The 15,802-nt window shown below is 39.4% G+C and overlaps 1 protein-coding gene across 1 annotated transcript; it reads left to right on the top strand.

The window, feature by feature from the left end:
• The first annotated feature begins 1,560 nt into the window (after positions 1–1,560).
• On the top strand, positions 1,561–15,323 carry psmf1 (proteasome inhibitor subunit 1). The gene is made up of 7 exons (XM_034209827.1): positions 1,561–1,824; positions 3,148–3,303; positions 3,887–3,969; positions 6,365–6,547; positions 12,592–12,648; positions 14,258–14,419; positions 14,790–15,323. Exons 1-7 carry the CDS (start codon positions 1,696–1,698, stop codon positions 14,839–14,841), a joined length of 822 nt encoding a protein of 273 aa, XP_034065718.1. The 5' UTR covers positions 1,561–1,695; the 3' UTR covers positions 14,842–15,323.
• The last annotated feature ends 479 nt before the right edge of the window (positions 15,324–15,802 follow it).

Here is a 15,802-nt window from a genome sequence, read left to right as displayed (position 1 = left end):
ACCCTGGACCTCCCTTACCGAAAGGAGAGGAGAAAATGCTGCCCCACAATGCCTTGCAGCCGTAGCATTTGGCGTCACACAACAGTCGGCCGTTCACGGAAACAAACGATTATGACGGAGAAGTTATAGGCTATCATGAAAGTTACGGTGCTTTTTAAGCATTTTAAAACGTAAGTGGTAACTTGCCAAAGTGCTTTGTTTTGAACATTCATCAGTATTATAATCAAAAAGAGAAATATGAACATTAGTTTTTACTGAAATGATCAAATAAAGTCAACATTTCACAGTGTTTACTGAGCTGTGTGGGGTTTGTTCAACTTTTAAAAGATGTTTGAATGGTGATATACACAGTGATAGATGTTAAGGACTAACGTTTATAATAAATACATTTGTATTTATTTTAAGATATTTTCATACAATCATACGTATTGGGATCATTTGTATTAATGTGGACCGGAGGGAGAGGGTGACGAGCATACATTTCACTTTCCTTTCTTATTTCAATTCCAACTTTGGTCTGTTGTCCACGTTCATAAAACATAAAACAACAGCATCAGAGCACGGTGCAGAGTCTCTAGATGAGTTTACAGTAGTCCCTCCTTCTTATTAAACATCCATGTAGTCGGTTGTATAGAAAACTGTAGTTTCCATAGTTCCCCCACAGCAGCAGACGCACATTTATGACGTCCGCTGGCGCATCATAAACACGTCGGATAGTGAAAGACTGCATTTTAAGAACCCAAAGCCAGCAAGGTATGAAGCACCTATGTCCAAGACAGTAGCTACTGATAAGCTACTGTTTGAAGGACACATTTGCTTGACTACCTAAAACTTACTTAATACTCATAGTTGAGGATTAAGTTGTTTGCTGCCAACATTCATAGCAATCTATTCTAACCCTATTCTCACATTCATGGTTACAGGACTCTGCAGTCTGGCAGTGTTTCGTGTTTCCTCCTATCGTGCTAGATTGAATCCATTCATTCCTCAGCACATGTTCACAAGTACATCCAGACATTATCGCCTGTCTCTGAACACAAGAACACACATCCACCAACATTTAGCAACAGATAGCTCTGTCTACTTATTCCAAAACCTAGTTCTGTTCAAACAACAACAATATTTGGAAGATAAGGATCCTTGAAATTCACGGACATCGTTATTGTATGTTTTTAAAAATGAAGATATAGGCTTGGATATTTTTCTTTAAAAATAACATGAAATGGCACTTTCTTTAAGAATATCTGTTATAACGTATTTTTTTTTGCTTGAGAAATAAGATTGAAAAATGTTCTCTAAATGTAAATCTGCATAATATATACATTTATCAGTTGGCCTGCTTGTTGATGCGAAGTTTTGTTGTGTAGGACCTTTTCCTTCATGTAGCCACAAAGCATATTCATCACAAAATAAAAAAAATTGCATTAATCTTTTATATAAGAAATATCTTTAATAATAATATAATTGATCTGTTAATATCATAGACTGTATATGGTTAATATCTATGATTTAAATAACAATTGGTAGTAAAGCTACAATTCTCACTGGTGCTTTTACATTGAAAGGTTTAGACAGGAAATGGTTGTTATGGTTGCTGTGAATTTGACGTCGTTAAGCTCCTATGAAGACTTTCGTTTTCATTTCTTGTTGACACTGCATTGATGTTGTTATAGTTGGTTGCCAGTTCAGACAAACATGGCCGGCTTGGAGGTGTTATACTCCTGTGTCGGTGGCAGCATTAGCTGTCCACAGGACGCCGTGGTGTGCTTCGTTCACTGGGAAATGATAAAGAGTGGATACAGGTGCATCGGTTCTGGAGACGAGGTAAATTAAACTAGCTAACATAAGCTGAAAAATACAACATTGTGTTAACCACTGGCTGTATATAGATGCTAAAGCTAACATTTAACCATCAGCCGTAGACAAGCTTCCACCAAACTTCATTCAAAATCCAGCCGTTTAACGCTACATTGACCATTTGTAAACATCGTATATGTACGCGTTTATAGGACCAACATAAATTAAACTATATAAAGCAAATACGTGCTGTTTGGTGAATCACCTATAACGTCAAGCCGAATTGAAGAATGGCTCTTAAACTGTCCAAGTACATCATTCTGTGTGTTTTTACCGAGGGTAAAGATGTATGCCTTACTGGAAGAAAAAAACCAGTACTTTTTTAAAAGGACTTCTGCATTGGCTAACTTGCCCAGCTGCACAGTTTAGCTTTAGCTTCCTAAATGAGCATATCTGAGTTTATCTAATGGGCAGTTATACCGTTGTGAAGACATTGAAGGTCTTCTAAAAAAAGCCTTTGTATTGGAAGCATAATCAGCTAGCAGTTGTTCTATTACAGAGATATTTTGACGAGCTCTAAAAACTGTCCTGTCATCTTTAGCTAGCTAACCTGGTACTGTGCCTCCTGGGGCAGTCACAGGAAAGCACTACATTACACTTATACTAAGATCCTCTACTCCAGTAAAAATAGTAATACCTCAGTATTATACAAGTAATGCCGTGGATTCAAAACCTTACATCTTAACAAATAATCATTATGTAGTAAAACAAATCCCTGTCAGTGGTTAGATTTATGATGATAGGATTAGTATTACTGCTGCATTCATTTGTATGTTGCATCTTACTGCTGTAGATGTTTGAGGATCTACACATTTTAATGTTTTGTAGGGTCGTTTATTCTACAAAATGCATCATATATTACAGGATCATCATATGATTGTAGTTTCTTTGTGTTAAAACATCTTCTAATTCATAATTTAAGACATATGATTATATTTACAACACATAAAGGACACTTTATACTTCAGTTTTTCACAAACATTATAAATCCTCACATCAGAACCGCATAGTATATTAGTAGTAATAACCGACAGGAAGGGGATGAAAACCGATCAAAGCTGTGAGAGTTATATAGTGGAATAAAAAGTGACCTCTTAGATATAGTGTAGTGGAAAGTCTCAGGTACAATACAAGTTTCTACTTCGGAACAGTTCTTCAGTATTTACTACCACGACCACTGATTTTTAGAGCCATCCGATCTGTTTGTCCTGACTGTTATGCTCTCACTGTCCTCTAAAGCCCTTTATTTATCCCTGTTTTGTTGTTTTTCTCTCTCTCCCCCTCCTCCAGCCCAAAGGCAGTGATAAGAAGTCCGAGCTGCTGCCTACTGACTGGAACAGCAACCGGGAGGAGCTGTACAGTCTGCGATACAAAGCCAAAGACAGTGAGACACAGTTGCTGCTTAAAGCCATCTCTGTCGACTCCACCTTGATCTTCAACTTGATGGTAGGAACAGCCGACTAACATACAGGGGAATGCACATTTCACCAACTTTAAAATGTGTTGGAAAGAAAACGATATGGTGTTTAATTTGAAGTCAAATTTTAAAGACAGAAAACAAATGATTGAATGCTGAGACAAAGCAGCATAAGAGGTAATGATCCCTCATCATTAACATTACTATCAAAAAAGTGTGCAAATCCACAAATTCTTTGTTATCTACATGAAACTACAAACATATAAAAAAATAGGGACGTTTTTGTAAAGTAATTTGAGATAAATTGAAAGAGAAAGGATTTGGGTTCTTCTACATTTTCTTTCTCTATTCACATTCACCAACATTTTGATTCTGATAATATAGATTAGGAAGATTTCTGCAAGTGAAGGGCCCTGCTCCTTCGTACATGCCCCATAGGAAATATATATATATATATATATATATATTATTGTGGTCAGCTTTGATTTATGTGCCATTAAACAATTATTTTGAGAAACAAGTGTATGACTGGTATTGAGCTTTATCTTATGCACTTCGGTAATTGTGTGTATCTTTCTGTCTTTTTCCTGATGTGTGTGTTGGTGTGTGTAGAACTCCGGCACACAGCAGGTGTCCGACTTGACGGTGAACATCAGCGATCACGTGGAGGCCGACCAGCTGCACACATTTGACAGGTTGGTGGTCAGTTTCTTTTTTTAAGTTGTTTTATTGACTTATGTAAATCATATTTATAAATAAATTTAAAAAGAGCATTTGGTCACCAGTAATGAAGAGCGTGACATGACCAATCAAATGTTTTAATATGTTTGTATTATTTGTTCCATGATTATGAACAAACCAGAACGAAATACAAAAGGGAGCAATCGACATTAAAATAACAATTGTATTAACATGTTCCATAGCGGAAAAGGGTAATCTTACTTTGCCTTACCCTTTTTTGAAAGATAAATAAACAATACCAATATTGTTAATAACAGTTCATCGTTAATTACAGTTACAGTAAGTAAAGGTACATAACAACAAATAGTTAAAAGAAGAATCAAAGCCATGACCATTAATTTAACATAATACCTGACACTTTATTTAGCTTAATTCTTATTCTTTATATCTTTGTTTTATTTCTACAAACCTTTAAATTGTTCTGTAGATAGATCCCATAAATAATGCCCAACCACTGAAATACACATCTGCTTTGACATAATCCTTTCATACCAGGGTTATTATTGTAAACTCAAACTGATATAAGCAGAGAAAATACAGAAAACTGAAATAAATAAATGTTGCATTTTAATAAAAACTGAAACAATAGTTCCGGTTTCAAAAATGCAAACTGACTTCAATTCCTCTCGGTTGTAGTTTTAAGGCTGTATGTACCTTATCACTACAGAGAACAATAGAAAACGTAAATCATGACTGGGCAGCAGGTGGCGCTATCTCTCAATGAATCCATGTTGTTTCTTTAGTATCATCTTGTAGAATAAGGTAACAAATCCATCATTTAAATACTGTAGTACAGTGGTTCTCAAATGGGGGTAAGCCTAGGGGTACGTTGGAGTACTGCAGGGGGTACGTGAGATTTATTTTATGTTAATAAAAAAAAAAACATAAGTAATGCATTTAAACAAACTACTAATAGTAGATGAACTACTTTATTTATATATATAAGGTATACAGTAATTCTGGATAATAAAATGGGAAAAATAAACGGGGTGCTCTCTTTTCTTCTCCCTCTCCTGACAGTCTCGTGCAGCTCGCTGAACCTGTAATAACTTTAAGTGACCCGACAGTAAAGAATACATATATTTATAACTAGTTTAGCTTGTTCCAGAGTAGATTTACTAGCTAAGTGTGTTAGGTCTAACTCTCAGTGTATTTTGGTCCGCTCACCGGTCCGTCACAGCGGTGGAGCTGTGATCATGCAGAGCTGCGTGTTCTCTGTCAGCAGCAGCTGATCTCTGATCTCTCTCTCTCGTCCGGTTAGACATCACTCGCGTTTTTGTCCAAATCTATCAGATCTAGCTAGTTCTAGTTAATTATATGACTGCCTGCTTATCAAAGGACCTAAACAATAAGCGTTGGTTGGCAACGGCGTGTGGCCGCAAAGTATAGCGCAGCATTATGCATATGTTTATATGAGGGGTCAAAATCCCATGCTCATAACATGCTCATATCTTTTTTTCTCTTCATTCCCCACGCCCCAAAATAAATAAATATATACATTTTAGGAAAAGTAACGAAGTTTGAGCAGTGTGGGTATTATATGAACAGTTACACATATTTCAAAACGCGAAGTGTAACAACGTTTGCCTCCCTGTCAGAATGACAAAGGTCCTCAGTGAAGCACAAGCCCATGTTTCTCACTACATTGTAAGTACAACTTATTAAAAGATCAGTTCAATGCAGCTAATGTCGTCTTAGTGTTATTGCATGATGTTAAAATTGGTTTGCCATGAATTTAGTGATGGATTGTAAACATTTGAAATGTAGCATTTAAGTGTTTCTCAGTTACTGTTGTTGTTTTAATAAATCAGACACTGATGGTGCAGCGCTGTACTGTACCTCTTTATATAGGCATTTTTTCCTTAACAAATTGTTTTTGCGCTGATCAGGGGGTACTTGGCTGAATATTTTTTTCAAAGGGGGTACATTATTGAAAAAGGTTTGAGAACCACTGCTGTAGTAGATCAAATGTCCTTTATCCAAGTTCTTCAGCTCAGGCCCTATGTTTTACAAATGGGGAGTGTGGTAAAGAATGAGTGGATTTTAACATTTTAACATTTCTACAGTTGTCTTACAATGTATACTTTAGCTCCACAATTTCGAGACAGTTTACACGACCCTAAAAAAAGAAGTTATTAAACGTAATCTTCCTCAATAATTCCCATTAGTTATTTTTCTTGCCCAAGTGTCAGTTTAATTTTCCCCACATCAGAATGCTCCATAATCGACCATCACGAGAACCAAGTTTACCTTTGCCGTAGATCTAAGAAACAATAACAATGTACAAACATTTTTACAACTTACAACTTTATTGTGAATAATTAACATAAATCACTTTTTTCTGTGCAGTGTGTTCAAGGACACAGACAGTCTGTCAGAGAAGGTGAAGACTCAGCTGCTGCCCGCTCAGGGGCGAGCGCCAGGACAGAGGACGAGTCGGAGGGAGGAGGAGGACGAGCGGAGGAGAAGAGAGGACAGCGACCCCCTCCGCATCCCCATCAGACAGCCCCGACAGGGACCCCCCCCACATTGGTGCGTTAACACAGGAGGCTGCCTCTTCAAACCATACATAGGAAGTATTCTTTTGAGTTAATGTCTGATAACATGTCTTATATAAGCTACAAGAGTCCAAAATATACTGATATCTTTTTATACTATATATCAGGGGTGCCCAACCAGTCGATCGCGATCGACCGGTCGATCGCAAGGAGATTCCCAGTCGATCGCGAGTTGTGTCTAAAAATAGAACAACAATATTCTGTTTTATCGTTAATGTCCTGTCACATAATCTTCCTGTGCCAGAATAATGCACTGTGTCGGGGCGCGGCTGGTGGGCAGTGCACTAGTTCGCTAACGTTGTCCGTGTCAACAGGAGTGACAGTCCGCACACACACAAGACCGCAATTATGGCAGAAGCAAAACATATATAATTTTCACTCCGAGTGGGAGGATGATTATTTTTGTATCTATTCCAATTCAAAGTCCATCTGTCTCATCTGCAATGCGAGCGTGGCTTTATCGAAGAAGGGTAATTTAGGAGCGGCATTTCAAAACAGTGCACAAACGCTACGAGACGGAATTCCCTCCTAATTCTGCCCTACGCTCCAAAAGGGGAGGGGCCTGAAAGGACAGCTAAATGCACAGCAGTCTATTTTCACCAGGCCCAACAACAAGAGCAAGGCTGCTACCATAGCATCTTATCGTGTCAGTCACGTTCTTGAGAAACACATGAAGTCTTTCAAAGACGGCGAAGTTGTGAAAGAAGCGTTCCTGGAGGCTGCCGACGCGTAATAAAAATAACAGTAACATTTCAACAGGTTTTTGATATGATAAAAACTCAAGTTAGATACCGTTATTAATCAGCTCTAAGTTTGAGGTTGTTTGAACTTATTCATTATAATTATTGTACAAAATGGTATAAGAATGCAAACTTAAATTGATTATAGTCTATTATCAATTCAGGTTAAGAAACTAGTGTTGCTTGCATCCTATTTTAAAGGCATTTATTTTTATAATCTACTAAAATGCAACAAAAAAAGAGTTTTATTCTATTAATGTTGTCTTTTTTATTGTGTAGCTTCAGATCTGAGTTGTCTTATTAGTAAGCCTCATTTATACTTTTGTAGCAACACTATTTTTATATAATGGCAAAGAAAGGGTTCAGAGTCTTTTCTTGTTTTCCTGTGTCATATGTGGCAGCACTGTTCAATGTTTCTTGAAAACATTACCCACTGTAGTGACGTGTGAATAAACTCCAACTCTGTATCAACAACACTGTTGTGTAACTTCAGTTAAATACTTGTATGTGTGTAGATTAGAAAGAGGTAAGATAAAGGATCTGCAGTATTTTATGAAGTATTCATCGTACAAAGGTCAGTTTTATACAAGTAGAAGTGTGTATTTACCTGGTAGTAGGCTGTCAGTAATGGCTACGCCTCTCTATTTGGACTGGTAGATCTCGGCAGACTGGCAACTTTAAAAGTAGCTCTCGGTTCAAAAAAGGTTGGGCACCCCTGGTATATATCAATAGTGTCACATTATAAAATGTTTGTTTTAGATTGAATGATTTGCATTTTAACCACAGATGCAAATCAAAGATGCAAACCGAAGATCTGGATTTAGGCATCACCTATTCCAAAATAGCAAATAGTAATTTGATTCCAAATCTGCATTACACATGTACATCCTCCACCAGAGGCCTACACTACGAAGCCGGTTCTTCGCTTAGCGAGCTAACTTCAGAGTAAACTCTGGGTTTCCGGTCCTACGACGCTAGTTCACTTCTTACCGGGCTGGATCTCCATGGTAACTTATGCTCCCCATTTGCTGAACGGCTAACCTGCTCCGGACCAGGTTAGGTTGCAGGCTAAGAGCTCAACTCAGTGAAAGCACCGCCTGCTGACCAATCAGAGCTCAGTGTGCGGAGTTTAAAGTGATCAAGTCATATTACAGGAGAAAGGAAATACAGAAAAGCTGCCGTTGCAGGAAAGACGGCCGGCAAAAATCACCGAATGTGTGAACGTGAACATTAATAGAATATCACCTCCCATCTTCAGAGCAATCTGACTATTATAACATTAGCGTTAAGAAAGCTTACTTAAATATCTGCCACAACACAAGTAACCGGATCAAAGTAACATTACGTACAGTCCACGGCACTGTGAGTGCAGGCGTCGATGTGTCCCATTATCATTCATATCACATCATAATGTATCATATATCTCCTGATCTGAGTCAGCTGAGCCGTATCTGGCAGTGCAACACTCACAGTGTCACATACTGTATGCAGAAGTATTATTTTAAGCAACACATTAAGTTGACGAAACACTCGAGTCAAATGTAATTAAAGTCAGATCGTGTCTTAGACGGGGCAGTGATATCAGTGATTGGCAGCTATGTGGCTTTTATCCTGGATAAAGTGTTTAAGTCATGGATGTTTAAAGTTTAACTTCTTCATATTAGACATGAAGAAGTTAAACTTTAAACATCATATTATAGTTTACTTTTCATTCAGGAAGTATGACGCTGCGTTGTCGGTACGCTTCTCCATGTTTGTGATTGGTCAAATGTTGCTGGCCCCGCCCCTTTCATGTGAACGCGCTTGCAGCCGGACAGAGAAACCCTGGCTTGAGTTACCGAGTTGATAACCAGCGTCGTACGGCCGTTTAGCGAGAGCGCGTTTGTTTTGGATTAGGTAAGCCGGGTAACTCAAACATATCCAGGGTCTGTTGAACTGGATTCGTAGTACAGGCCTCAGGTAGCACTTAGCTTGTTTCTTTCCCAAAGCCCCTGTCACACTGTCCCGAAATTGACACCCGATGGACACACGATAAAGGAAATGTTCAAATTCGGCTCTGATCGTAACAACATCGGGCCATTCGTGAGGGCATCTAAGCCATCGTATGACCGTCGGTGGAGTTTCTCAGGCTCCGGCAGCAACTTCGTGAGCGGCAACTTCGTAAGGCACTCGTGAGGGCATCTTGTCGAATCGTGTCATCTTCGTGTTATCATCGGTGCCATCGGGCATTCACCCTCACTCTGATCGGGGCGAATGCCCGATGGCACCGATGATAACAAGATGCCCTCACGATGGCCTTAAGAAGGGTAAAATTGACACACAAATTCAACACGAAAATGAACCTTCGCAAGGTCCTTCGGCAATTTTTTGGCATGCCAAAGATTTTCCCACCGCTCACGAAGTTGCTGCCGGAGCCTGAGAAACTCCACCGGCGGTCATACGATGGCTTAAGATGCCCTCACGAATGGCCCGATGTTGCTACGATCACAGCCGAATTTGAACATTTCCTTTATCGTGTGTCCATCGGGTTGTTTTATTGCACAACAAAATCATGTAAACATATTATGTAAATAACCCAATTTGTGTTCTGTGAAACTGAAAAGGATATAATATATTATTTTGAAGGAGAGTTGACAGGAAGTTGTTGTTGCTATGGAAACAACATTACGGAGAAAACGTAATATCTTCTACATATAAAGACGGATAAAGTAAAGAACAAAGTCTGAAGATATCAGTACAGTATCATAGTACTGTAACATAATTGTTTTTGTTACTTTCGTTGCAGTTGTATGTCTTAAATGTAATGTAAATGTTGCCTTCGTGTGTGGTTCGGGGCCATCTTCGTGCGAAATTCACAATTCCATATTCGTGTGTCCATCGGGTGTACATTTCGGGACAGTGTGACAGGGGCTTAACTGTCATTTTTCATCTTTTAAGGGACTACTGTACATTTAATCTAATGGTCAAGATTATATTACTTTAAGGTATATACGTTTTAATTAAAGTATAATAATAGTGTTACTTTGTCCATGTCCATACTTGTGCAGATTTATATTAATCCCAGTTTGCTAAAATGTGTCAACCAATAGATTTAGTGAGAAAGTCACTGTCTAATACTCACAACATCTATGGAGTCAGTCTTAGTTGGAGGGTCTCTCTGTTACTATTTTCAGCTATCCTGCAGGTTACAAAATAAATCATATATATTTAGTAAATATTTGTCTATCAACAAATTAGCTGAAGCATTGCCCAAAATATATTGTACTCCTCCTGTCTCCAGTATGACATTTCAACACACAATCTTTCCCGTCTGTGGTATTCTTGTTTTGACGCACTCTATCACACATTCAGAAATCCCTAATTTGCTTTCTACTTTTTTTTAATCAAATTTGCAAACAGAATTCTCTTCAAAGTCCTTACACTAGTGAAAGTAAAGTGTATGGATTCTCCCTTAAAATGTCCTGTGTGAAAGAGTGCATCAAAACAAGAATACCACAAACCCATGAAGGACTTGACTTTGAAACTGGCTTGTATGTGTATAACCTAACCCAGCACACACACACACACACACACACACACACACACACACACACACACACACACACACACACACACACACACACACACACACACACACACACACACACACACACACACGCCCACTTTGTAGAAAGTCTAGACGCAGAGGCTTCAACTGCAGAGCAGAGCTGTGTGTGTGTATGTGTGTGTCCAACCACCCTGCTCCCCCCCCACCTCTTAGCCGTGACCCGATCAGATGCGAGGTGATGTCAGCACTTTATCGACCTCGCTGCTGTCGCCTCCTCATCTCCAGAGGGAGAGGGGGGGAGATAAGGATGGGGTCAAAACAAAGACAGATGGAGTAGAAAAGAATCTGAGAGAGAAAATACAAAATAAGGGAGAGAAAATGACAAGAGATATAATGGGTAGAAACATAGAGCAATGAATAAAAAAGATGAAGAGAGAAAAGGAATAATGAATGAGAAAGCAAAAACTGAGTCAGGACTGCGGAGAGCAGAACGTGTTGGAGGGAGGAGAGGGAGGAGAAGGAGGGAGGAGGAGAAGGAAGGGAGGGAGGAAGGAAGGAGGAGAGGGAGGAGAAGGAAGGGAGAGGGGAGAAGGAAGGAGGAGAAGAAGGAGGAGGAGGAGAAGAAGGGAGGAGAGAAGGAGGAGAGGGAGGAGAAGGAAGGGGGAGAGGAGAGGGAGGAGAAGGAAAGGGGAGAGGGAGGAGAAGGAAGGGGGGAGGAGAGGGAGGAGAAGGAAGGGGAGAGGAGAGGGAGGAGGAGAAGGAAGGGGGAGAGGAGAGGGAGGAGGAGAAGGAGGGAGGAGGAGGAGAAGGAAGGGGGAGAGGAGAGGGAGGAGAAGGAAGGGGGAGAGGAGAGGGAGGAGGAGGGAGTAAAGGACAGAAGTGCTAAAGATCAAACCACAAATTGTACTCATCTAATCATAGAATGTCAACATTCTTCTTCTTGCAACAAAATGCTGTTTTCAGCCTAAGTGGAGATTTCCTGCTTCTCTCTGTTCTCTTTTAAATTAATGACTTTGGACGTACGAAATTGGGATAAACATTTGTCACAATTTTCTGACATTTTGTTTATTTGATACTATTGATTAATTGAGAGAATAATTGGCAGATGAATCGATAATATAAATAGTTGTTAGTTCACCTCTCCCATATCAAGGTTCAAGGCTTTGATTGGTCGTACGTGCATAGCTACAGTGTAGTTATGACGATGAACATGTTAGGTCACAGGCTCCTCCAACAGTGCAACACAAAACACAGATAAACAGAAACGAATAGTGCAAGTAAATAGTAAATACAAAAGGAAAAAAAGTGAAATAGTGCGAGTGATTGGAATGTGATATATTAGATAAATAATTCCTAAGTAGCAGCCAGATGAATGTTATGGATGTTGTTTCTAAGTTCAGGTGTTTAATAGTCTTATGGCCTGTCGGATGAAGCTGTCCCTGAGTCTGGTGGTGTTAGTCCGGATGCTGCGGTACCGCCTGCCAGACGGCAGCAGACGGAACAGATTGTGGCTGGGGTGTCACTACATATATATACATACATATATCACTACACTCCAATGCGATCTGAAATCAGATGCAGTTTGATTAACATCTTATCTGAACATCTAGGGACATATTACATATTTAAAACCCTATTGAAGTGCACTTAATTCTTGTTTACTCCAAGAAGATGTTGCTCACAATTGACAGCAGATATTGTGATTCGTTAATAATCGAATGCATTTTCCAGGCGGGACCCCATGGTCCCTCCGTTCTCCGTTGGAGGAGCAGATCTGGATCCCTTTGGGTGAGTCTCTCATAATTAATCCCTACAAATTATTTTTATGGAAATCATTTTGCAGATATATATATATATAAGCACCAGCGTGTTTTTGTTGTTATAATCTGGGATTTTAGGGATGAACAGTCCCTCCACACAGGATTAGCGCTGGCCCAGACTCCCTCTGCCAGCTCAACGTGAACCACAAACATTATAAATAGTAAACCAGAGCAGTCTGTGTGTAGCCTGAACATGAGAATGACATCACTTTACTGCCTTACATGTGCTTCCCTGTATTATCCTACAATAGGTTTCTTTTTAAATCAATGACGGTCAGGGTTTGACTTTTTGCAGAGATATTTCTTCACCTTATTATAATTAGAAGGGGCCTATTATGCTCATTTTCAGGTTCATATTTGTATTGTGTGTCTCTACTGGGACATGTCTCCATGCTTTAATGTTCAGAAAGCTCTTTATTTCTCTCATACTGCCTGTGCTGCAGCACCTCTTTTCCCCCTCTGTCTGAAACCAGAGCCCAGTCTGCTCTGATTGGTTAGCTGGCTGCCCCTTAGCCTATAAAGATGTGGGAGCGCTAGCCAATAGAAGTGCGAGTGTTATATAGTGATGTCACTGTGTTCAGGAATCAAACAAAGAAGTCCAATGGAAGCGTAAAAAAGCAGAGCATAAAGCACAGCAGGGCCTCTTTAAAGAAAACAACTTGTATACATACTGTTCAGGCATATGCCACAACAGTCAGATGTCTGAGAGGACTTGTCTTCATTGTCTTTCATGCTTCAGGTTGTAGAAAGCCCTCTTTACAAACATATTTTATTTTGTATTTTGAGAACATGCTCTGAACGATGTCAATTAAAAGGTTAGAAGGACCCAAAAAGAAGAGAAGAATTCACAGACGTTTGTTAAAGAAACTGGAAGCTTAGCAACAATATCTTTGCAGATTTAATAAGGAACAGGTTTGAGTGTCAGGGCAAAACAATGCCTTTAACAACCTGGAATTAACCGCCAATGTGTTGCTGCTTCAAAGCCATTTGTTTAGATTCACAATATAATGAAGTTAGCACTGTTGAAAGGGATCAGGGAACACCAGCTCAACCTCTTCAATCAAACCCCAACAATCTCACAAACCAAATATTTAAAGTTCAGTTGCAGTGTTGTGGTTAAATAATGAATACGGGTGTTTTACACTTTTGTGGCCTGGAAAACAAATTCAAAATCCAACCGTAATCTTTCTGTATAATCAAATCTAAATGGAAGATGTCATCTTTGAATTCTTCTTCTTTTGGATCCAAAACTATTTCAAATGTAAATAATACATACGGTGTATAATTGGTGTAAAGAAGAAAAACCAGCTGATTCCAAACTTTTCATAGTAAGTTACTATGGCAACATTTGGCATATTTTTATAGCATCAGACATATAACTTGTTGTGTTTCATCTCTTGTGTAATTAGAAGTTTTGGCCCTTTATCAAATCAAATGGCCCGTCTCTCCACAATGTTTGACTGGTTTGTACTAAAGCAGTTTTCAGTTCAAACTATAAAGCACTCATTAAACTTAAACTAAGGGAAGAAGTGTGTGAAAGAAAAGATAAATAAACATATCCTAACCCCCCCCCCCAGGTCCCGTGGTGGTGGCGGGATGATCCTGGACCCCCTGCGGTCGGGGTATCCTCGCGCTGGTTTTGACCCATCAAGTGGAATACCAGACATCCTGCCTCCTGGAGCTGTTCCCCAGGGGGCTCGCTTCGACCCGTTTGGACCAGTCGGACGACCCAGACCAGGGTACAACACACACACAGCGCGCACACACACACACACACACACACACACACACACACACACACACACACACACACACACACACACACACAAAATGCATCTATTTTGGTGAAAGTAACCCCCTCTGCTGGCTCAAGATAAGAATCTACAAGCTGAATGATACTGAAAGGAGAGAGAAGAGATAATATTTGTTTTGCTATTCAGTGTATTTGCCAGGACAATAATATCATCATTAGTTCCAGCCTTAGTTTAATTAATAAAACTTTACAACAGACTATCCATGGCATATGCAAATAAAATATGTAAATAAAGAAGCGTTATAGTTGAAGCCAATGAAGCTAACTGGTCTAAAAAAAGCATGTTTGTTTTCCAGGCCGGACCCGGACCACATGCCCCCTCCGGGGTATGACGACATGTTCATGTAGTGCTTCCTTCTTTTCTACTCCCTGTTTGCTACTCACGACAACATCCTGTCCTCCAGCCAATAGGAGGAGGATCTCCTCTTCCCCCCCTGCAGGGTTTGATCTGCTTTAGTGGCCTGAAAATAAAAATGTTTGCCTTTTTTATTTTCCCGTTTTTGAGAAAGAGGGTTTCATATTATTGGTTTCTTATCATTTATGTACAACTCGTGTATATAACTTGTGTAGAAGTTCCCTTAGTGATAAATATACATCAGCAAATGTGCTTTGCTTCCTGGAGGATAGAAGTGAGTCTAGATGATTATTGTCCCATTAAACTGCATCTTGTAGTTCTAATTTATACATAATAAAGAACAAGCGCTTGTATTTCTGTTGTGGAGACATCAGAAGAGCATGACATATGGTTCCTTACAGCTGTTTTGTTTGGATTGTTGTTGAACATAGTTGATGAAATATCCCATGCCAAAATAAAAGTCTTAGATTAACAATCTGTTGTCTGTTCTTTCCATATTTATAATTCCTTCATTACTGCTGATGAAGGAATTATACGGTCAGTGCAGTGTCATGTTTTAAATGTCAAATCAAGTTCAGACGAGGTTCAAGAGACAGACACTTTGCACACTCGATTAAAAACAACAACAAAACCGAACTTTTATTGGTCACGTTAACAAAATGAAGAATCAGCATTGTTGTTACGTACAGTATGTACAGGAACGAGGCATCTTTACACTTTCACAGCTCACACACTTAGAACATGCAGATTGAGCGGCCTCCACAGCAGCGCTTCAACTATCAGTGGAGAGGGGCCCCTTCTCCAACGGATGACATACAAATCCATATAAATGTATCTGTGTGTGTATTCAATGGATCAGTTTCTCAAGTGAGAATATATTAAATTCAGTTAGGGAAGAGCTGAAGCTCCCTACATTCATCTGTATTTGCTTGAAAAGAGAGGTTTATTAAGAGG

The sequence above is a fragment of the Gymnodraco acuticeps genome, unplaced genomic scaffold, assembly GCF_902827175.1.
Source record: "Gymnodraco acuticeps unplaced genomic scaffold, fGymAcu1.1, whole genome shotgun sequence".
NCBI classification, from domain to species: Eukaryota; Metazoa; Chordata; class Actinopteri; order Perciformes; family Bathydraconidae; genus Gymnodraco; species Gymnodraco acuticeps.
Note: the sequence above shows the minus strand (reverse complement) of the source record. Positions and strands in the feature narration are given on the sequence as shown.